Source organism: Caretta caretta, chromosome 4, assembly GCF_965140235.1.
Source record: "Caretta caretta isolate rCarCar2 chromosome 4, rCarCar1.hap1, whole genome shotgun sequence".
Lineage (NCBI taxonomy): Eukaryota > Metazoa > Chordata > Testudines > Cheloniidae > Caretta > Caretta caretta.
The window spans coordinates 82,791,199-82,814,829 of record NC_134209.1 but is presented as its reverse complement, the minus strand read 5'-3'; the positions used below and the strand labels follow the sequence as shown (position 1 = coordinate 82,814,829).

At 44.1% G+C, this 23,631-nt stretch overlaps 1 protein-coding gene across 2 annotated transcripts in view; it reads right to left on the bottom strand.

The window, feature by feature from the left end:
• GALNT7 (polypeptide N-acetylgalactosaminyltransferase 7) overlaps window positions 1–22,932 on the bottom strand; it is a 114,169-nt gene extending 91,237 nt beyond the window's left edge. Inside the window, exon 1 of one of the 2 annotated variants that reach the window (XM_048847728.2) lies at window positions 22,241–22,932. In XM_048847728.2, the coding sequence (XP_048703685.1) occupies window positions 22,241–22,366 (126 nt within the window). In that variant the 5' untranslated portion in view covers window positions 22,367–22,932. The remainder of the gene's footprint in view (window positions 1–22,240) is intronic. The other variant, XM_048847727.2, reaches the window with a different exon arrangement.
• Between the last annotated feature and the right edge of the window lie 699 nt (window positions 22,933–23,631).

Here is a 23,631-nt window from a genome sequence, read left to right as displayed (position 1 = left end):
ATGTTTACCTAAATGTTTATTGGAGCAAAGGCATATTTAGGCCTGACAGAAGCCTACTATGGATTTTAAGAATCTGTTCTGATAATATCTAACAGCATAAATAAAACTGTGTAAGAAACTGCAGAGTAATCATGTTTGCGAGAACAAGAAAGTAACTAAGGGTATGTCTATATTACCTGCCGGATCGGCAGGCAGCGATTGATCCAGCGGGGGTCGATTTATCGCGTCTAGTCTAGACGCGATAAATCGACCCTCCCGAGCACTCTCCCGTCGACTCCTCTACTCCACTGCCACGAGAGGCACAGGCAGAGTTGATGGGGGAGCAGCAGCAGTCGACTCACCACAGTGAAGACACCGCGGTGAGTAGATCTAAGTAGTCTACTTCAGCTACGTTATTCACGTAGCTGAAGTTGCATAACTTAGCTCGACCCCCCCCCCCCCCCCATGTAGACCAGGCCTAAAAAAAACTAAAAAAGATCAGTCTGAACTAACCCTAAACCTGTACCGATGGTGGAGGAGAGTTAACATGAAAATGAGAGACTAAAACATACATATAAGAAAAGATGCAAAAAATTATAAATAAATTTGTGTAATAAAGAAAGTTTGAAGGAGGCAACTGTGATGAGATTGTCCGGATGAGCTTCTGAGATCACTACTTGTGGTGTGTTTTGCATTAATAAGTATTTGTTAGACCCATCTGCTGAGTAAGTGAATCTCAATCCAACAACCTTCACTTATTTTCACACGCCATAGTGATCTGTGTTTTGAGTAAGTACAGTAGAAAAGATATTAATCATTTGAGTAATATCAATTGAAAATTAATGAAATTTTTGTGGGGGAATTTCCTACCACAAGTTATTTTTTAAATAAAGAATAAAGGAGAAGCAAATCTCTCTTGCAATAGACCTTACAGCTTATTGTTTGTAAAAGGAAAGTAGCTTGCCACAAATTTTAGCACTTAATGGTTTAGTTGTTTATATTTTTAAGAACACAAACATTTCAGCAATCGAACTATAAATCAGTTTGGTTCTGGAATTACAAACTTTTAGCAATCTCATTAAAGAAAATGGGTACCCTTGGATCCGAGAACTCTTATTGCTTATTCCTAACTCTGCAAGATCCCTTGGCTCCGGAGTTCTCAAGTCTGAGAGAGGAAAGAAAGGAGGGGGAAATAGCCAGGTAGCTCAGAGGCTGCTAATACCACTGTTACAGGTATTATGCAAGTACTTTCACTACTGGACATTTTGGGAAGCCTTGGAGGCAAGAAGAAGAAAAAGACAGACTTCTCACTGATTTTAGTCATTTTTAGAAATATATATCAAGCAGCATAATTTTTTATTGCACTGATTTGACAAGCATCATGTATTTTGCTTGTGGCATGACTTTCTGTAATGCAAGTAGTACAGTAAGATTCAGGAAAATAGTCCAAGTTGTTAGAAAAGACAGTTTTATCATTTCTCACCAACATTCACAATGGTGAGCAATTTGTAAAAATTAAGATTGCTGGGATTAAGTTACAGACCTAATACTGTATTTGGACACGTTTCTGTGCAAACTAAATTCCTATGATTATTTTCAGCTTTTCAAAACCTACCAAGTCATTCTCCCTTTGCTGCAATACTAACTAAACCTATCACTTGAATCCCCTGTGTGTAGTGTTCAAGGCTGCAAACTATATTTCATTAGTGTCCCTGAACATAAACTTGATCTACAGAACTAAAAAAAAAAAGTTTCTAAACATGTGAAGAAAAACATCACCTTTAGACTAAGAAATAAAATATGTTGCTTTTCAACATATTGGGCTAATAGATTTCCTAAACTAGTTTAAAAAAAAAAAAGTAACCTTAGTCTGCATCATTAGTTTTTTCATTATCTACTGAGATTATTCTTCAAATATCTAGTTTAACTTCAGTGCAAGAAAACTGAAGATCAATGTTGAGCAGCAGGTCAGAAAGTGACTATTTTAATTAATTTCTTAAATTTTCCAACAAATATCAGCAAAGAAATCTTTAACAAAGTTATAATTACGTAATACATGAGGTGTAATGGAATAGAATAGTTTTAATGGCACAAGTTTGTGATGGCTGCAATCAATTTTAAATGGCAAATCCACATCTATGTAGGTACTCCCAAATAAGTACCAAAAACCTTTATATTCCCCAACACTATCACAAGGCTTGTGTTTGTGTATATATAAATATATATTTACAGAAAATATATTTTGATTTTTAAAAAATATATATATATTTCCCCCAATCAGGAAATCCCAATACCTTCGTTACCATGACTTAACTGTACATGGCTCAGAAGGAAGCAATATTTTAAGTACATCATTAAATACTTTTTCTACAAATAACATCATGACTTTGAAGTCCAATAATTTAGGACCTGCAGGAAGGAATGAAGTGTTTTATGCCCCATTGTGAAGCTGAGAATCATCCCCTTATAATGGTACGAAAACTGTTTCTATTTTTGCAGAATAAGAAGATACTGGTTATTTAAAATCAATCATTGGTCCAGGCCTCAATCTGGCCTTTCCTGAGTCAGACACCAATATACTTTTTAGAGGGGATATTCCACATTTAGGAGAAACAGGAAATATTTTGCAGCAGAATGATTAAAAAGCAACAGCTGTTTGAACCTGCTCAGAGGTTTGGAATGTTAGAATAGTCCTGGGGGAGATGGATTAAGGGACAGAGAAGCAGTCAAAGGTGCATGATAAATGCAATTCATCACAAGGCTATCACCACCACATATGTGGCATGTCACACACACACAAACACACACACACCTTGAAGAATTTAATTTTGAGGTCTTAGCTGAAGATTTTAAACTACAATTTAAATATAAGTGTAGCAGGACATATTTCAAGAGCGAAAAAGGCTGAAAACAGCATCTCCTTTCTCCCTGAAGAAAATCGTAACTCAATCACCATCTTTCTTGTTATCCTTTCATCTACAGGATTAATAAAAAATTTTTTAAAAAATGTATTATTCATTACATCTTCTTCCCAGCAGCTTTTACAGGTTTATTATTATTCCCGGTAGTTTTTCCATACTCATTTACATATTAAAGTAAAATAAGATTTCTGATGTTTTTAGTTCAGTAAATAGCGACCTACTTGTTTATCTCACACTCAAATATTGTTAAGCATCACAAACCCACAAAAGGCAGGATTCAGTTTTATTTCTCCATTTTCTGTTATGCCTTGTGTTACAGTCTGAGCTGAAATATCACTTCACTGATAAGGGTCATCTGGAATACCTAGTAAAACAGGGGAAGACAAGCAGAGAGTTTCTCCTAGAACACCGATTTTTAAATATGAAAAGCCAAAATGTTCAGTTCCTTAAAATAATGTTGCCTCCATATTGTTCTACAATATATTCTTTAACTTCTCATAAGAAGAATTACTTCCTGTCTTAAAAAAAAAAAACACAACCCTTCATACTGTGTTTCAAGGCAACAAGATTTTTTTAAAAAATCCAATATTCATAGAATCATAGAATATTAGGGTTGGAAGGGACCTCAGGAGGTCATCCTGCTCAAAGCAGGACCAATCCACAACTAAATCATCCCAGCCAGGGCTTTGTCAAGCCTGACCTTAAAAACTTCTAAGGAAGGAGATTCCACCACCTCCCTAGGTAACGCATTCCGGTATTTCACCATCCTCCTAGTGAAAAAGTTTTTCCTAATATCCAACCTAAACCTCCCCCACTGCAACTTGAGACCATTACTCTTCGTTCTGTCATCTGCTACCGCTGAGAACAGCCTAGATCCATCCTCTTTGAAACCCTCTTTCAGGTAGTTGAAAGCAGCTATCAAATCCCCCCTCATTCTTCTCTTCCGCAGACTAAAGAATCCCAGTTCCCTCAGCCTCTCCTCATAAGTCATGTGTTTCAGTCCCCTAATCATTTTTGTTGCCCTCCACTGGACTCTTTCCAATTTTTTCACATCCTTGTAGTGTCTCTCATGTTATATATGGTGAAAGATTTGCATGGTTTCTAAGCACATGAAAGAATAAAAGAATGTGCCTTCTTTTCTTCTCAGTAATAAAAAGTCCATTTCTTTCAACACCTATCTTTCATACATCTGGAATAATTATATTGTCTTGAAAAATCCAATTGTGTACTCCTCCCACAACTATCAGGCAGCTATCATCATCCTGTGTGTTGAAAGTCAGAGAAAAATTTCTACAGGGACAAAGGACAATCCCAATTTGTGCCATACCATGAGCTTTCTTCTAATTTAAAATTAGAATGAAATTTCAAGCTCTTTTTCACTTGCAGAGATCAATTTCATAATGCAAAAATTCATTTTATTTTATATTGAATAAATCAGACAAGTTCTTGCTAAATAATAGCAATTATCATTGAACAAGAGTTACAAAGGGCTTAAAACACACATATTAAATATGGATTCTTTTTAAAAGGAAATTGCTGTCAGCTTACACTTTATTTTCTTTTAAAGGTTGTGAGCCCTTTGGAATATAAAGAAAATCTTCCAAATGTAAGCAGAGTGTAAACTGGTGCATTGTTTCTTCCAAAATCTTCAGGCAACTCCAGTACTTTTGCTATTGCTTATGGCTTTTCCAAGCAGCAGTGATAACTGCCGCTATTTATATACCCGTGGGCAGCAGTGAAACCACAAAGCTGTCAGGCTAGTTTCACTCTGCTGCAGCTTGGAAAGCCAGGCGCAATACCACAGGAGCTATTGACTAGGATGGATAACTCAAAAAGAGGCTGAGAGGTGTAAATTAAGTGGAGACAATCCTGACCATCCATGCAGCAACCAAAAGGCTCTGTATTGGAAGGGAACAAAGACAGTTCTTCCTGCATTCCAGCAGCCAGAGGGTGTGTGCACACATGGAAGGGAAGAATCTTCAAAACGGTATGATTCCCTCCAGCTGACGGGACCGAAAAGGGACCAGAGATAACAATCTGGCAGAAATCCCAGCATCCTTCCCTTGCTCAGCAGTTGGAGGCATCAACCTGTTTCGAGGGAGACTCATACAAGTCCAGGAAAAATAAGAACTCTTTTCTGGAACAAAAATTTCACTTAGGACTCAGCAAAATCAGGTCTAATATATGCAATCAGTGTTCAAGAGACCGTTCTGCATTTGCTGAATCCCAAGTAGAAAAGAGCCAGCATGTAAAAAACAATTATCCATTCCACATATGAGAATGTTGGGAGTTTACCTGAAAAGGGAGAGCACAACTTTATGCTATCCCCACCCGCCATGGCTGTACTGTTACAAAAACATCTGTCACAGGATGTGGGAACGTTATTCCTATTGCTTAGCTAAGGAAAGCTACAACAAACTGATAAACCCTGACCTTCAAGATTTTGAATGAATAAGCTCTGGCTTAACTTCTGCTTAGAGTTTATTCAAATCTTTGTCATGAGTTTAAAATCCTCTACTAAATCTACATTAGTCAGAGGATTGGGGGAAGAGGGAGGTAGAAGAGAAACAAACCAATAGACCAAATAGGTTGCAAGGACCTGAAGAAGCTCTTTGGTTTTATTTGATAACCATGCTGGTAACAGCTTGCTTTATGATGACATTAATTTAAAATGGCTATGTGGCCAGACATAATACAATGAGGGGGGAAGTCACTATCCAAAACAGCTTCTCAACATAAATGCTCCCCATGCCCCAATATTTTAAAGTGTTAGATATATTCTAAATAAAAGTAAGCTTTTACATTAGTCATCTTTAATTCACATTTTGATTATGGAAAACCAACAGAGAGGAGGCAGAGACCTTTTAAGCAGTATGTTTAGTTTTGTTTTTTTTTTAACTAATCACACATGGCAGATGCTTGCATTCTATAATTGTTAACGAAATCTAGTGATTAAAAATAACTTATTAGACCAGAAGCTTCCCTTCAGATTGGGTGTCTTACTGTTCTATGGAAGCAAAAGTCTCCTTTTGTACACACTGTAGGCTGGAGCTATTAATGTAGCAGTAGTGAAGGATAAACGGGCTCCTCTCGGCAGGCTTCTATAATGAAGATTTGTAGTCTGACAAAATAGGACAGAGATGCTGCCATTTTTCATTAGTAAATACTAACTCATTTCAAGCAACTGGTGTGTTGATACAGTTTTTACAGAGTTCTGCAGTGGGTCAGTCCCATAACGAGGAGGTTACATGCAGCTTGGCCATCTGGCAATGCATGGATTCTGGAACAACATCCCTCCCGGAAGGCCAATCTACAGCAAGACATCACAAAGTTGACATATTTGATCCTCTGTGAGAAAGTGTGGTAACACCAGAAGTCAGAACTCTAGGACCTCTGCACAAAGTTGCATCCGTGTGAATTCAATTTTCTTCAAAATAACGTTAATAACCTATTTTAAATGGCCCTCAGAATCTAGAAAGAATTCAAAATTTATCTTAAAAGCACCTGATGCACCATCTGTGATGAGTGCCAAATACCACAATGCTCGCTGGCCCAGACTTCCACATTTTTAAAAATAATTAAGTTTTTGATTAACTGATATTTTAAAATGTCCCACTGAAAAGCAACTACTACACAGAACAGTGATGTGAAACATTTTAAAAGCTTTCTAAAAATGACAGCCCAACAAGCATGGTGCAGTGACTGTACTTGAAATGAATTCTGCAGCCCTATACATTGTTTCTTTGGTAAATACTGCACTAGCACCATACAGTTTTGCTTGTGCAGTTATTTCATTAGTTAATACAGACATTAAAGTTCTACTGCATCACTTTAAAACTAAATAAAGGGAGCTACTTGCTACTGGTATGGGTTCCTTGGATGGTCCAACACTCTTTCTGCAGCAACAGGGACCCTTGAGAAACAATATCAGGCTAATTAAGACCTTCAAATTTTCAAATGCTCAGTTCCTGAATGTGCATGTTTCATTTGTTCCATTTTTCAGATAGTATCAGTTGCTCTGTACATAACATAATGCTAAAACCTAGGTACCAATATAGTACTCCAACTGCCAGTCTTAGTGCACATACATTTATAAGGACTGTAATTATAGTTCTGCAGCATCTATGGATTTAAAAAGCAGCCCCACTTGTAACTGATTTACCTGTTTCACATTATAATGGGTTTAATATTAATGTGGGACTGTTAGCATTAACTTTTAAAAGTGAAAAAGCACTGAAACTTTTATATTGGGAAACAACAAATGAATTACAGGGATCTTGCAAACATCAGAACATCCTTGGTCACAGCTTAGACTTTACATCCTTGGCAACGTCCTTTTAGATTAAATTAAGCCTTTTACCAAAACAGAATAAGATTTCTGTCATTTCCGTGCCATTACTCAAAAAACCATTGTGTAGTCATTTATTCTGTAACATGATAGAGAGTGTGGAATAGTAGTGTCATTTTATTTCCCAAATATTTAATAGATTTTTTTAAGTTCCTCTTTAGTCACCCTGGCAAGAGTTTGAATAGGCATGAAGATTTTTTAAAAGCTTTTTCAAAGGATATTTAGAGGGGAGCATACATTTAAAAAAAATACATACTTTTATCTGAAAATATTTAACCTACTAAATATTTAACCGACTATTGTCAGGAGCAACACTAGAAATTACTGTAACTAAGATTTGAGGAAAAAATTGTGACATTAACTTTCCATGTTTGGCTGCACTTTGGGTATAGTAAGCTCACTGTTTTTTCTGTATAGTCAGTCAGTCTTTGCTTAAGATACACAAAATTAGTGAATACTTCTGAAAATCTGGCTGTAAATGATCCTCTTTCCTCTGCGGAGAGTCTCTCATACAATAGATGAAAAGTGACTACTAAGGCCTTGATTATAAAACAAGCTCCATGCAGGCCAAACCCTGCACCTTACAGCCTCACTGACATCAATAAATCTGAATGCCTGCATGGAGCTCATTGTCCATTCAGGTTCCAAGGATCTGACCTACTTGTAAGGAGACTGTTGCCCCCTTACTAACATTCAGTGGGGGTGTTTTGGTTGGCTAGCTCCCAGTACTAAAAAGGCGGAAGCGTCGATGGGGAATCAGGACCCTGAGACTGACAGCCCCCTGAGACTGACAGCCCCCAGGAACAATGGGGAGAAGCCAATGCTTCAGGTCAGCCTGAATGACAGGGCGGGCAGGCTAATCAGGGAGTCAGGAGGCCAGGGAGGTCCTGTCCTCCGTGTGAGCTGGATTTGCCTGGGTCAGACAGAGTGGGGCCGAGCTAAGGAGAAAGCAGGGACCCAAGCTAAGTTGGGGAGCGGAGCTATGCCAGATCCAGAGGGACCAGAAAAGCAGCCTGGAGAGAGAGAGCAGACCCTGTCCTGGGAGCAGAGCTGCAGCCCCAAAGCTAGAGGCACAGCCCAGAGAGAGCAGACTTACCCTGGGAGGAGAGCTGCAGCAACCAGAGCCAGAGGGACCAGAAAAGCAGCCCACGAAGCAGGACAGTGCTGGGAGCAGAGTCACAGAAGCAGCCTGCAGAGCAGACCTGTCCTGGGAGCAGAACTGCAGCAACCAGAGCCAGAGGGGCCAAAGAAGCAGCCCAGGGAGCTGGAGGCAGAGCAGCAAAGACAGAGTGGTGGAGCTGGGGCTGGAGCAGTCCAGAGCTGGGTGCGGTAAGGGGGACCCTGGGCAGCGGGCCCAGCACAGGGAGATGCCACAGCCAAGAGGCTCTGCAGGCCAGGCTTGGATCGTAACCCCGACAGGGCAGGGGCGACACTGGGACGGAGGGTCCTACAGCTTAGAGCCTGAGAGCGTGTGGCCACCACCAGAGCAAGTGTCCAACCCACAGCATCCCTACAGCACACCCAGGGCCTGAGAAGAAGGCCCGGGACTTACAAGGAACAGACTGTGAACTGCCCTGACATTCCAGAGACACTGTTTGTGATGTTCCCTGCCACAGAGCGGGTTGATGTGTTTCCTTTAACCTTTCCCATTTTTCCTTATTCTTTTTTAAATTAATTGTTGATTAAATAACTTGCATTTGCTTTAAATTGCATGTAGTGGTCAGTGGGTCAGAGAAGTGCCCAGTGCAGAGAGAGTACCCTGGAGTGGGGACACCCTAGCCCCTGTCCTAGGTGATCACAGCAGGGTTGGGAGTCGAGCCCCCCAGGAATCCTGGGCCCAGCCTTGTTGGCATTACGAGGTCTCTGCCAGACAGGAGAGTGGAAGGGAGTCCTCAAGGGCAGGGAGGCCACTGGGTAAAGGAAGTGGGAGTGAGGACTCGGATCCTTTCGCTAGCCTACTTCACTGGGGTAGTGCAGAAGCCAGGAAAGTTCCCCACAAGAGCGGGACTATTCCCCCGCTTACATACTACCCATCCCATTCAATGGGCAGTGGATCAGGCTCCATGTGAGTACACTGAAACAGTGAAAATGACCGTAAACAAAACACTTTCAACTGTACAAAATAAGTGAACATAGATTTTGTTCTTTAGTCCCTCACTGGGAATGGTAGGTCCTCAATGCCTCTGAAAAATCAGGCACAAGGTGTCTATGGTTGGACACCTAAAGACTGGGACACAAAATCTGTGAGAAGGTTGGCCTTACATAGAAAAATGGAATTGTAAAACCACAGACTGGCAGAGGGACTCATGGCAGGTACACCATTACAAACTATTTTTAAATTGTTTTTAAACTGATTCAATTTCAAGTTCACAGTGTCACTTTAACATTTTCTATAACAAGCAATAAATGTTTATTACAAAATAATCAACAGAAACAGTTTGTCTTTATCCAAAAAGAGTACTGTAATAGTAACTCATAATTTTCCCAAAGAGTTGCACAAAAACAGTGTTGTGATTTTCCCTAATATCCCCCCAAACCCAAACCTCCATCCCAGTGAAAAACCAAAGGCATAAGCATATATATTCTTCCCACATAAAAAGGCACATATTTTCAGAATTGGAACCTTTTCATTTTGGATAACAACAGAAGCTCACTACAACTGAGCTCCTCCCCCGGTCTACTACTATATGTTAAGCTTGCCACTTTTCTTCCTTTTAAAATTTCCCCTTCGACACAGATACCTTACTGAATATACTAGCTTTTTCACAACTAGACAGTTACACGGTTTTGGCCAGACCCCTGAAGAGAAAAAAGAAAAATCCTGCTCTGATTTATACTGCAAGAAGAGGGCCCAAAGAATCTCAACTAAGGCACCCCCCAGCCCAGACACCAGCACCCCCCTCCCAACAGAGCCCAGCTGCAGGGCACCCCCCAGCCCAGACACCAACACCCCCTTTCCCACAGAGCCCAGCCACGTGGCACCCCCTAAATACCAGCAGTCCCCTCTCCACAGACCCGAGTCCAGCCGTGGGGCATCCCCCCTCCACAGAGCCCAACTACGGAGCAGACACCAGAACCCCCCTCTCCACAGAGCCCAGCAACAGGCCAGAGCCCAGACACCAGCACCCCCTACCCCACAGATCCCAGCTGCGGGGCAGCCCCCAGCCCAGACACCAGCACCCCCAGAGCCTTTACTCCTCACAATTTCTTACTGTCCCACCTGGGGACATGGTGTGGTGTGGCCCTGCCCTGAGCTGGGTTTCCCAGGCCCTCTCTGTCCTTGTGAGAATGAGGATCAGAGAACATGCAGCCTCCAGCCCTGCCAGGCTGAGCATTCCGTTCACTGTGAGCTGGGCTCTGCAGAGTCCAGCAGCCCGAAATTCTGTGGGGGAAACAGGGAATTCTGCAATGGTGCAGAATTCCCCCAGGAGTAAATTACTATGTCTGGCAAGTAGGCGTCTAGTAAACACAGAACTTCCTCCCCTTTCCAAACATACACATTGCCATACTGACTCAAACCGGTGGCCCATCTAGCCCAGGATCCTGTCTCCAACAGTAGCCAGTACCAGCTGCTTCAGAAAAAAGGTGCAAAAATGCCACCACAGTAGAGCCTTGCAACCCAACGGGACCTGACAACAACATGACCCTCACAAGCTCAAACGGAGCCATCTCTAATCACCTCCTCCTGCCCATGGGGTCAGCGCAGCACCACCTGCCTGCCTCCCTTCTGCTGGCTGCCGCCACCTCACTGCGCTCATGTGTGGTGCAGAGCGAGCGTGATGACAAGCTGCAGTGTCTCTAACTCCACAGCACACGCCATGCGGTGAGATAGCAGTGGGGCACGGACCCCCTGTTGTGCGGACCCCCAACCAAGCCCAGGCCCCAAAGACAAGGCAGCGGTACTGGCACAGATTTGACGGGCGGGGAAGTGCCAGGGTCACTTCTGAAAATGACAACACACTTGGGACACAGGCCAGCTGTGCTTGGCTTGGGTACAGGTCCAGCTTGGACTTCCCCATAGGGAAAGTTTCTTTCTAATCCCTCACTAGTGTAAGGGTGGGTCATGCCTGGAGAATGAGTGCTTGCATCCTTACCCAAACTTTTCGCTTTTTAATTCTGATCTCATGGTACTGGATATTCTTCTTATCCATACAAAGGGAAGCTTTTTGTTTTTTTAAAAAAAAAAACATATGCCCTGTGAATTGAGAGAATATATTTTGTTTGGCTAGTCATTTCTGATAACGTTTGTTTTAGACTGTAAGCTTGTAAACTTTTGAGAACAAAGACTGTCTCTGTCCAGCACTTAGCACAACAAGGCCTTGATCCTGAATGAGGCCTCTTGGTGCGACCATAATACAAATGTTAATATATGTCCATCTTCTTCTCTAATTCTGCTAAACTCTTTGCCTCAATTATATCTTTTGGAAGTGAATTTCATGGGCAAATTATGTGAAAATTTGTTTCCTTTTTTCAGTTCTGAATTTGCTCCCTTTCATTCTCACTGAATGTCCCCTTCGTCTTCCACTATGGGAAGGAACCAGAAACGCCTAATCTCTATCTTTTTTATACTGTTATTTTGTATACTTTTTTATGTCCCCTCTAATTCGCCTCGTCTCTTAAGTAAACAGTCCCAATTTTTCCTCCCACCCTTTCTTCATATAGAAGCTTTCCATGCCTCTAATCATTCTCATCTGTCTTTGAAACCTTTCTATTCCACTAATAATTTTTTAGAGAGAGCAAGAAATGAACACAGTATTCCCGGTAAGAGAGTACCATTGATTTATATAATGGCATTATAACATTTTCACTATTATTCACCATTCCACTCCTGGCTGCTGGTGCAGGGAGTGAAGGGTGCAAGACTTACAAAGCAGAAGGGGTCGATGATGGAATGCAACCCTGTATTCACACCGTACACACTACTGTAATACTCTTTGTACAAAATATGCCTTGTGAGGTAGTATTTGAAAACAAAAAACTCACTGATCAAAAATATCACGATCAAATGTATGTAGTAATATTATATGTAGAGTTATAAATATAAGCTGAAATCATGACTGAAGTGTGTTTACCAGACATATCTGGGGAGTAGGCAAACCACATTTCTCAAAGACAAAGGACAAGCTGACACGCACTACTGGTATCAAAGTTAATGGGCAACCACCTATCAAGTGGCCATTCTTTGGTAAGGGCGACAGCGGGGGGAGGAAGGAGAGGCGGGCAGGAACAAACTGATCTGCATCTTTAGCAAACAACAGCATGGAACCTCTTTCCTCACAAGACTCCATGATCCAACCTCACAGTGGGAACAAACTTTATCTAGGGGTAACCCTCAGGAAAACGCATTTCAAAAGAAGTACGGGACTATAAAGTGAGGGGCAAAAACATTCCACATTCTCTCTCCCTATTCATATCTTTCATTTTCACCTAAAAAGATAAAAGAAAAAATGTTTGGACTTTGGGAGAAATCCCGACCTGAAACAGGGTCAGCCCTATTGCATGGAGCATGGGGTAAGAATTTTACCTTCAATCAAGTTTTAGCACTAGAAAGTGTTATCTTTATTTCTCTTGTAACCCATTTCTGACTTTAATGCCTTGTACTTGTACTCACTTAAAATCTCTCTTTGTAGTTAAATAAACTCATTTTATTCTTTTATTAAAACCAATCTAGTATTGTCTTTAAACTGAATGGTGTGGGTAACTTCATTTATGGTAATAAATTGTTGTACACTGATCTCCTCTGAGGTCCAATGGACCTAATATATCTGGCCTGTCCAGGAGAGGGCTGGACAGTGCAAAACATATATTTTGGGGGGAAATCTGAGATGGAAGTGTGTTAGGGTCACCCTGCAAGTGACAACCCAGGCTGATGGAAGCCAGAGTGTGACTGACTTGTGGCTGACAAGCTACAGTTTCCACAAACACTCAGGGTATTACCTGCATGCTGCATGGCTGTTTATGAGCGGCCCAGATTGGAGCTACCACAGCAAAGCAATGTGAGGCTCCTGAGGTTGCAGGGAAGTGGTAACACAGCCCCTCGCTGGTCTGGATTGCACCTCGGAACGTCATACAATTCCAAATACTTGTTTCTTGAAAGCTTATGTGGTTTATTAGAATTTTACTCCCTGCTGTGTCTACGTGTTTATAATGCTTAGTGGACAAGTGCATTATTTAGCCTTAGCAGTAAAAAATTAAATTCTAGCCTATTTTTAGATTGTATGGCTTGAAAAAGACTTTCAGCAATCTGGTCTCTGATTTTTTCTTTTGTTCAAACGATAATGTAGTTTCTATATAAGAAGCAGAATTTGTAGCGTAATACCTAGCGACAGAAACAATTATCTTATCAGTATAACTGGACATAATGCAGACAAAACCACTTCAGAAAAGTAGTAACAATTATAAAATTCCTTGCTACACTATTTAGAAACAGAATTTAGATAAGACTAGTGTATTAATACCCACCAACAACAATCATTAGAAATAGAATGTGTGAAATACACTTGTTAGATATGTGCTTTGCACGACATGAATACATGAGGTGTTTTTCTATTGGATAAAGCTGCTTCATAGTAGACAAAATATGTTGCTGCAACAAACATTCTAACAGAAGCCTGTGTTTAATCTAGAAACAACTCTGCTGAAGTGCAGTTTGAGAACTGCTAGTCAAAAGCATACTAGCTTCTGAACTGGTTAGACTGCTGCTTGACTAATGTTTATTAAAACAGAGAGGATGTAAAAGAGTTTATTATTATTAATTAATTGTAAAATAGTGTTTTAGTAGGTAACATCACCCTCTTCATCCAAACAAATGATCCTTGATGCGTGTTCCAAACCCAAATACCAGTAGCCACAGAAAAATTAGACTCAGAGACCTATAGAGTAGGTTTTTCTAGTCAACTATACTACCTATACAAGATTGTTCAGCACAACACATTTTCTAGTACTTTACCAAGACTGGTTTTTAAAAGGCGTTTAGAAATAAAGGTATCCACCACTTTCCTTGGGAGATTATGACACTGGAATAATCTCCCCTTCCTGATATTTAACAGGGATACAAGGAAGGAGCATGCACAGTTAAGAGCTAGCAGAAAGCTGCTTGCTAAGTTAAGGGTCTGTCAGCATTTCCAAGTTTATAAACTCTTGTTTTCAGAGCTTTATAATTGGCAGTAATCATTCATTTATGGCTTATTAGAACAATCTATAACCCACGAACCAACCCCTGTCTCCCTCACGACTGTAGAGGTCGTAACAGGCCACTTCACTTTGAATGGTCTCTTGAAATATGGGTTAACTAGTTATGCTAAACAATCTGTTCCTCCTTGTATTTAACTGTGACACTCTGAGTACATTTCCTAGACCAGAAGAGTGAGTGGTGTTCTAGCTCAAAAGCTTGTCTCTCTCAGGCCTTGTCTACACTACGAAATTAGATTGAATTTATAGAAATCGGTTTTGTAGAAAGTGTTTTTATACAGTCGATTGTGTGTGTCCCCACACAAATGCTCTAAGTGCATGTAGTCGGCAGAGTGTGTCCACACTACCGAGGCAACCGTCGACTTCTGGAGCGTTGCACTGTGGGTAGCTATCCCACAGTTCCCGCAGTCTCTGCCGCCCATTTGAATTCTGGGTAGAAATCCCAATCCCCGATGGGGCTAAAACATTGTCGCGGGTGGTTCTGGGTACATATAGTCAGGCCCCCTTTCCCTCCCTCCGTGAAAGCAACAGCAGACAATCGTTTTGCGCCTTTTTTCCTGGGTTACCCGTGCAGACGCCATACCACGGCAAGCATGGAGCCTGCTCAGCTCACCGTCACCATATGTCCCCTGGATGCTGGCAGATGCACTACTGCATTGCTACACAGCAGCAGCTTATTGCCTTTTGGCAGCAGACAGCACAGTATGACTGGTAGCCGTCATCAACGTAGTCCAGGGTGCTCTTTTAACCGACCTGGATGAGCTCGGGGTGCCTGGGCAAACATGAGAGTGACTCAGCCAGGTCATTTCCTTTTTAAGTTTCATCTCATGGCGATTGAGTCCTACCAGCAGTGCACTGTCTTTTAATCAGCAGCCAGGAGAAGACGATGGCCAGCAGTCATACTGCACCGTCTTCTGCCGAGGACCCAGGAGATGATGATGGCTGCCGGTCGTACTGCACAGTCTGCTGCCAGCAAGATGTATAAAGATAGATGAAGTGGATCAAAACAAGAAATAGACCAGATTTGTTTTGTATTCATTTTCTCCTCCCTCCCTCTGTGAAATCAAACGCCTGCTAAACCCATTTTTGAGTTCTGTCCTTAAGGGGGGCATTCTGTTTCTCGCAAAGCCACCCCTTTGTTGATTTTAATTCCCTGTAAGCCATATTGTCAGTCGCCCCCTCCCTCTGTCAGAGCAACGGCAAACAATCGTTTTGCGCCCTTTTCCCTGGATTGCCCAAGCAGGAGCAGACGCCATTGCACAGCAAGCATGGAGCCCATTCAGCTCACCGCAGCAGTTATGACCATTGTAAACACCTCACGCATTATCGTGCAGTGTATGCAGAACCAGCACCTGAAAAACCAGGCAAGGAGGCGATGGACATGAACACACTTTTCTCTAAAACCGCATTCCCCCGCAATTTGGAGATCATGGTGTTAACGGGGCAGGCTCATGCCGTGGAACGCCTATTCTGGGCCCGGGAAACAAGCACAGAGTGATGGGACCGCATAGTGTTGTGGGTCTGGGATGATTCCCAGTGGCTGCAAAACTTTCGCATGCATAAGGGCACTTCATGGAACTTTGTGACTTGTTTTCCCCTGCCATAAAGTGCAAGAATACCAAGATGAGAGCAGCCCTCACAGCTGAGAAGCGAGTGGCAATAGCCCTGTGGAAGCTTGCAACACCAGACAGCTACCGGTCAGTCGGGAATCAATTTGGAGTGGGCAAATCTACTGTGGGGGTTGCTGAGATGCAAGTAGCCAACATAATCATTGAGCTGCTGCTATCAAAGGTAGTGACTCAGAGAAATGTGCAGGCCATACTAGATGGCTTTGCTGCAATGGGATTCCCTAACTGTGGTGGGGCCATAGATGGAACCCATATCCCTATCTTGGGACTGGACCACCAGTGCAGTCAGTACATAAACCACAAGGGGTACTTTTCAATGGTGCTGCAAGCACTGGTGGATCACAAGGGACGTTTCACTATCAACGTGGGATGGCCGGGAAAGGTTCATGACGCTCGCGTCTTCAGGAACTCTGGTCTGTTTAAACGGCTGCAGGAAGGGATTTACTTCCCAGACCAGAAAATAACTGTTGGGGATGTTGAAATGCCTATAGTTATCCTTGGGGACCCAGCTTACCTGTTAATGCCCTGGCTCATGAAGCTGTACACAGGCACCCTGGACAGTAGTCAGGAGCTGTTCAACTATAAGCTGAGCAAGTGCAGAAGTGTAGAATGTGCATTTGGACGTTTAAAGGGTCGCTGGCACAGTTTACTGACTCGCTCAGACCTCAGGAAAACCAATATTCCCACTGTTATTACTGCTTGCTGTGTGCTCCACAATCTCTATGAGAGTAAGGGGGAGACGTTTATGGCGGGGTGGGAGGTTGATGCAAATTGCCTGGCCGCTGAATACGCGCAGCCAGACACCAGGGCAGTTAGAAGAGCACAGCAGGAAGCGCTGCGCATCAGAGAAGCTTTGAAAACCAGTTTCATAACTGGCCAGGGTACTGTGTGACACTTCTGTTTGTTTCTCCTTGATGAAAACCCACCCCCATGGTTGCCTCTAAATTCCCTGTAAGCCACCCCCCCTCCCTCCTTCAATCACAGCTTGCTTGCAAAGGAAATAAAGTCACTATCATTTAAAAAAACATGTATTCTTTATTAATTGATTATAAAAATAGGGAGATAACTGACAAGGTAGCAGGGTGGGGTGTGGGAGGAGGGTAGGAGGGAAGGAAAAGGCCACTTCAAAACTTGTTGAATGCTAGCCTTCTGTTGCTTGGGCTGTCCACTGGGGTGGAGTGGTTGGGTGCCTGGAGCCTTCCACCCCGCGTTCTTGGGCATCTGGGTGAGGAGGCTATGGAACTTGGGGAGGACAGAGGGCAGTTAAGCAGGGACTGCAGCGGCAGTCTGTGATCCTGCTGCCGTTCATGAACCTCCACTAGACACCGGAGCATGTCCGTTTGATCCCGCAGTAGCCCAGCGTTGCCTCATGCCTCCTCTGATCTTCCTGCCGCCACTTCTCCTCACGTTCATCGGCCACTGTCCTGTACTCTGCTATTGTGTCCCTCCACACAGCTCTGTCAGTGCCTGAGCTCAGAGAACATGTCATCGCGTGTGTGTTTTTTTCGCCACCTTATCTGAGATAGCCTTTGGGATGGAGAAGGGAGGCTTGAAACATTTGCAGCTGCTGGAGGAAAAAAAGGGAGTGAAGTATTTAAAAAGATACATTTTACAGAACAATGGCTATACTCTTTCACAGTGAACAACACTATTCACATTACATAGCACATGTGATTTTGGTACAAGGTCGCATTTTGCATCTTATATTGAGTGCCTGCGGCTTTGGTGTTAGAGATCACACATGCAGGGCCGGGCAATAGAATTCGGCTTGCAGGCGGCCATGGTAAGCCATAGTCTTTCGGCTTCTGCAACCTTCATAACAGCAGCCCCCTCTTTTCCCATACCAAGCAAAGCCCGTTGAGTTGGCCATTTAGTGCTGCAGTTTTCCTGTTAACGTGCAGCAGCAGAACCAAACTAACCCCCTCCCCCAATCCAGTTCTCTGGGATGATCGCTTTTCCCCTCCCCCCACCGCCTGGCAGGTATCAGAGAAGATACCTGCTAGCCAAACGCGAACCCCTCAGCGCCAATGCTGCCCCCCGTCTCCCCACGTGGCTAACTGCGTGGAGGATTTCTTTTCAGCCACAGGCAAACAGCCCAGTAGGAACGGCCACCTCTGAATGACCCCTTAATTAAATTCCCCTATTTCAACCAGGTTACCATGAACGATATCACTCTCCTGAGGATAACACAGAGAGATAAAGAATGGATGTTGCTTGAATGCCAGCAAACACCAGGACCATATGCTGCCAGGCTTTGTCATGCAATGATATCAGATTACTTGCTACTAGCATGGCGTGGTAAAGTATTCTACCATGGAGGACGGAATAAGGCTGCTCTTCCCAGAAACCTTCTGCAAAGGCTTTTAGAATACCTCCAGGACAGCTTCATGGAGATATCCCTGGAGGATTTCCACTCCATCCCCAGACACGTAAACAGACTTTTCCAGTAGCAGTACTGGCCACGAATGCATCCCAAGTCCTCAAGGCTACTTAATCATTAAAAAACGCTTGTTTTTATAACATGTATTATATTTTAAAAGGTACACTCACCAGAGGTACACTCTCCGGCTTCATTGGGTTGGGAGGGTATTTCAGTCAGGGTGATAAAAAGATCCTGGCTGTCAGGGAGAACAGTGTACTGTGTGCTCTCCCCAAGCTCGTTCTCCTCCTCCTCATCTTCCCCGTCCGCAAAATCCTCAGCCATGGCGGAGAGTACCCCATCATCGGAGACTATGGACAGGGGTGGGGTCGTGGTGGTGGCCCCCCCTAGAATTGCATGCAACTCAGCATAGAAGCGGCATGTCTGGGTCTCTGTCCCAGAGCGTCTGTTTGATTCTTTGGTTTTCTGGTACGCTTTTCTGAGCTCCTTAAGTTTCATGGGGCACTGTGTTGCGTCCCTCATGGCCTCTGAGATTTTTTGAAATGTTTTGGCATTTTGTCTTTTGGAACGTAGTTCTGATAGCACAGATTCCTTTTCACCATACAGTGGTCAGATCCAGTACCTCTCGTTCGGTGCATGCTGGAGCTCTTTTTCGATTCTGGGACTGCATGGTCACCTGTGCTGATTAGCTAGCTTGGCCAAACAGGAAATGAGATTCAAAAGCTCCCAGCGCTTTTCCTGTACACCTGGCCAGTGCATCCGAGTTCAGAGTGCAGTCCAGAGAGGTCACAATGGTGCACTGTGGGATAACTCCCGGAGGTCAATACCTTTGAATTGCGTCCACACTAACCCTAATTCGAAACAGCGATGTCGATTTCAGCACTAATCCCCTCGTTGGGGAGGAGTACAGAAATTGGTTTTAAGAGCCCTTTATCTTGAAAAAATGGCTTCGTTGTGTGGACGGGTGCAAGGTTAATTCGGATATAACACTGCTAAATCCAACATAAACTCATAGTGTAGACCAGGCCTCACCAACAAAAGTTGGTCCAATAAAAATATTACCTCATCCACCTTGTCTGTAATCATTCAACTTGGCCACAAGGTTTCAGCTCAGAAGCAATTTTTATCTGAGTGAATTTAGTGTTTGTGAAAGGTGGAAGTTTCATTGCACTACAGTCCTCGTTTTAATCAATACACGCACACAGAGGCGGGGAAAGATTCTTCACATCAGGAAGTGCACCTCAATAGTGACCAGTAGGAACCACCTGAAGCTGCAACGATACCTGCAGCTGGCCTGCGGCAGCTGACTCAAACTCACAGAGCTCAGCCAGTGGGGCTGTTTCATTGCTGTGTAGACTTCTGGGCTCAGCCTGCAGCCCAGACTCTAGGAACCTGTGAGGCACAACGGTCCCAGAGCTCAGGTGTCAATGAAACAGTTCTGCAGCCCAAGGCATGCAAGCCCACGTGAGTGGGCACAGCCCAGCCATGGGTTTTTCTTTGCTGTGAGGATAGACTCTGAATTACCTCTCAATAACTACTACCCATGATTTGCCTATTCTTTTAGGAGACTTTAGTTTCCAAAGCTGTCAAGACTAACACCCTTCATAAGCACTAAAAATAAAAATAAATGATTTTAGTGAATTTAAACTGAAATGTCACAGACAAGAAAATTCATATGCAACTAAAAATTCTAAAGATTTTAAACATGGGTTTATTGTACGGGCACAAAACATGTTTTTAGAAGGACAGATCAGAAAATAGAAAACTCATTTTCTAATCAACCATGAGAACTCCAAAGGAGCCATTATAATCCATCATCTCAACTATATCTGACACGATCCAACAAACTGTACGGGTTCCAAACGATAGCAACATCTCTTGAAAGAGCCTACTAATGTTCACAAGTTAAGAATTATACAAACTAACTTTCTCTTGGTTATTATGCAAAGCGTTCAGCTATAAAAGCCAAACACACAATGAGTGAAAGCCAGAATGTCATCTCAGATTTTTAGTTTTAACTATGAAATTTCCTTGCTTGCTTTTGTGGGTTAAAGTAAGATCTCCGAGATTACTTTAAACGTAGCTTTTGAACCTCAGCATGATGAACAGCACTTACAAGATATGATCTAAACAGAAATACCTACTGCAAATCCAGTCAAAGGAGGGCTGGTTTATTCTCAACTGCAGTAATTCTATAGTAACACATGCAGTTGGGGAGCATGCACATTTGTTTCTCAGACCTCTTGAAGTATAGCATTTTTACAAGCTATTGGTAAAAAATATTTTAAGAACAAAATGCTATTACAACAGCAGTCAGTTGTTCTAGATATCAGAGATCATGCTACTGTTTCACTGTGGGGACTTGTAGCCCTGAATAAGGTCTGTTCTGCCACCCCCACACCAACTACTACTATCATGCCAGCAGCAAGAGCTTTTCATGTTACTCTTTCTGCTGGATCTGCTTCTCTTGTCTCTACCACAAATGCTCCTCTGTCTGTAGTAGGTGGAGCACAGTGGGGGCCCCTTGAGATGAGAACTACCACATCACAGGAGAATGAAGAAAGTTTGTGAAAGGGGGAAGAGAAGAAAACGTGTAGTGTTTTTTAATACATGGTAAAAAGTAAGCATTATGAGGTATCTGGACACTTTACAAAGTTTACATTGAGACATTAATTATCTTAATGTGACAAAATGTGCCTTTAATCCAACCAGTCAGCTAGGAATTAGATCAACTGGGAAGGCCGAGGCAAAAATGGTGCAATTTGTAGCTTTTACTAAAAGTGCCAGGATTAATGTTCTGTGCATTTTCCCAGGCAGTGAATACAGAGGTGCAAGGCCTCTACCAGAATTACCCTGAGGCTGAGATGTATATCAAGTGTTTCACAATTAGGAAATCACTGTTCAAGCTATCGTTTACTGCAATAAAAGCATATGCCTGAGCCAGTGCTCTTATCCAAAACGAACAAGGTAAGGGCATTGTTTTTGTATATAAAAGACTGCCTCTGACTGAAACTGATTAACTACAGCTAGCCCTGTACACCTGTGCAGCTCTTGCTCCTGCCATTTAGTTCGCAGAAGAAGGTAGGTTATTTCCTACCACCTGCGGGCGCGGGATAACATAGCCCTTCCAGCGTCGCTCTAATGAACTCGGTGAGTGCCGGATACACCCCCCAGAGCCTCAGCTCCGGTCTGTCTCCCTTCTCAATTGAATGTCCCTGATCCTCCCTAGGTCTGCTCAGACATTTCAGTGGGCGCTGCAAGCCGCCACCATCACCCCGAGTAACGGGGGGGAGAGAAGAGCGCGGCACCCACCAAAGCCAGCCCTTCTTGGGGCTAGGCTGCCGCTGCACCGGGGGACTGCACGGGCCGCAGCCTGGTCCCCTCACGGGTATCGACGGCCTCGGGGGTGGGCGGGACTCCCCCTGCCCAGAGCCACAGGGTCACGGCAGGCCCGAGGGCGGCGGTCGCCCAGCGGGGCTCGATCCCCGCGTGCCCGCCACAGCGAAGCCCGCCCCACCCGTGCTCGGCAGCGGGGACGGCTGGGCATGGTGCCCGGGCGTAGGGGCGCTGTGAGGAGCCCGGCTAGCCAGGCCGGCCGCAGCTCCCCGGTCGGGCCTTCAAACGCCACAGGCCGCAGCCTGGGCGCCAGCCGCCGCCCAGCGAAGGAGGGAGGCCCTGCCAGGAGCAGCCGCCTCTCCTGGAGGGGGCTGGGCGGGCCGGGAGACACCCCTTCCCCATCCCCCCGCACTGGGGGGAGACACCGCCCCGCCCGAGCGCTCGCTCGCTCACTCACCCACATCCTGCCCTGCGGGCTCGGCTCCTCGGCGCGGGGGGACAGCGAGGACCAGAGCAGCAGCAGCCCCAGGAAGCTGCCCGCCAGCAGCACGGCGCGCAGCAGAAAGCCCAGCTTCAGCCGCATCGTCCCGCGCCGGCCCGCCGCCCTGCTACCGCTTACCGCTCCCGCCGCCCGCCTCGGCCCCCTCCTGAGCTACCCCGTCCCCAGCCCGGAGCCGGGCTCGGCTCCCTGCCCGCGCCTGGCGTTGCGCCCCCCGCTCCTGCTCGCTCTAGCCGCCTGCTCTCCGCTCCTGCTCCTCTCTTTAGCTCTACCCCGATCCCTGCCTGCTGATCTGCTGCCTTCCCTCCGCCGCCGCCGCCGGCTGCTACTGCCGCCGCCCCCTGCTCAGTCCGTCACTGTGCTGCAGGCACAAACTTTTTCTCCCCCTCCTTAAAACTGCCCCGATTCCTCTGCTGCTTGTCTCGTCTTTTCCCTGCTGAGCTGCGCCCAACAGCTCAAATGATCTGAAGCAGGAAGTCACCGCAGCAGCGGCGACAGCTCCACGTGGCTGATTTATAGCCCGGAGAGTTTTCCATATTGATTGTAGGTTGCCTTGTCACACGTCTCCCTAAGGAGATGGATTTGTACGAGTAAAGCTGGGATGAGGTGTACAAACACCAAGCTGCTGCTCCTAGCTTGGTGAGGTGGAAGAAGGGATCATTTCCGGGTTTATGCCTTTACCTTGGCTTGGAAAGAGAGACAGAGTCCACGGGGATTTATAACTGCCTTTTTTAAAACTACCATCATACCAGATTCGGACCCAGATTGCACCAGACCTCTGTCATACAATACTACTTTTACTTTATTTCCCCCTGAATGTTTGTAATTTGATGTATGGGAACTCTGATATGTGCACTGGCCTCATCACTGGTGAAAACTTTCAAAGAACCGAGCCCAGGTTGTCAGGCCTTAAAAATGATTTAGTATGTGTGTAGCCCTGTCTGGTAAATCTTATGCCTTAAGGATTGAAAAGAATGAAAACCTTGTAGATATTTTACTTGAGAAAATAAACTATATTCCCCTACCCAGTGCTAGCCCTTGCAGCAATAATAAAAATAACTTCCCAACTTTCTGTATAACTAATTTCAGGCCAATACCATGCAAAGTACATGCTTAACTTTATTCATGTTGAGTAGACCTATTGAAATCAAGTACTGTTTTTGTCCATAGTATTAAACTGGTGTACCAGAAACAAATTGTACACAATCTGAGCAAATAACAAGGATCTAAATTCAGTATAATTCCTGAAATCATTGACTTTTCTCAAATTTTGGCTTGTATTCCTGACAGCAATCTTAAGCAAACCTGTCTTCCATTCCACACTTGCACTCTTCTGAGAAAAATGAACT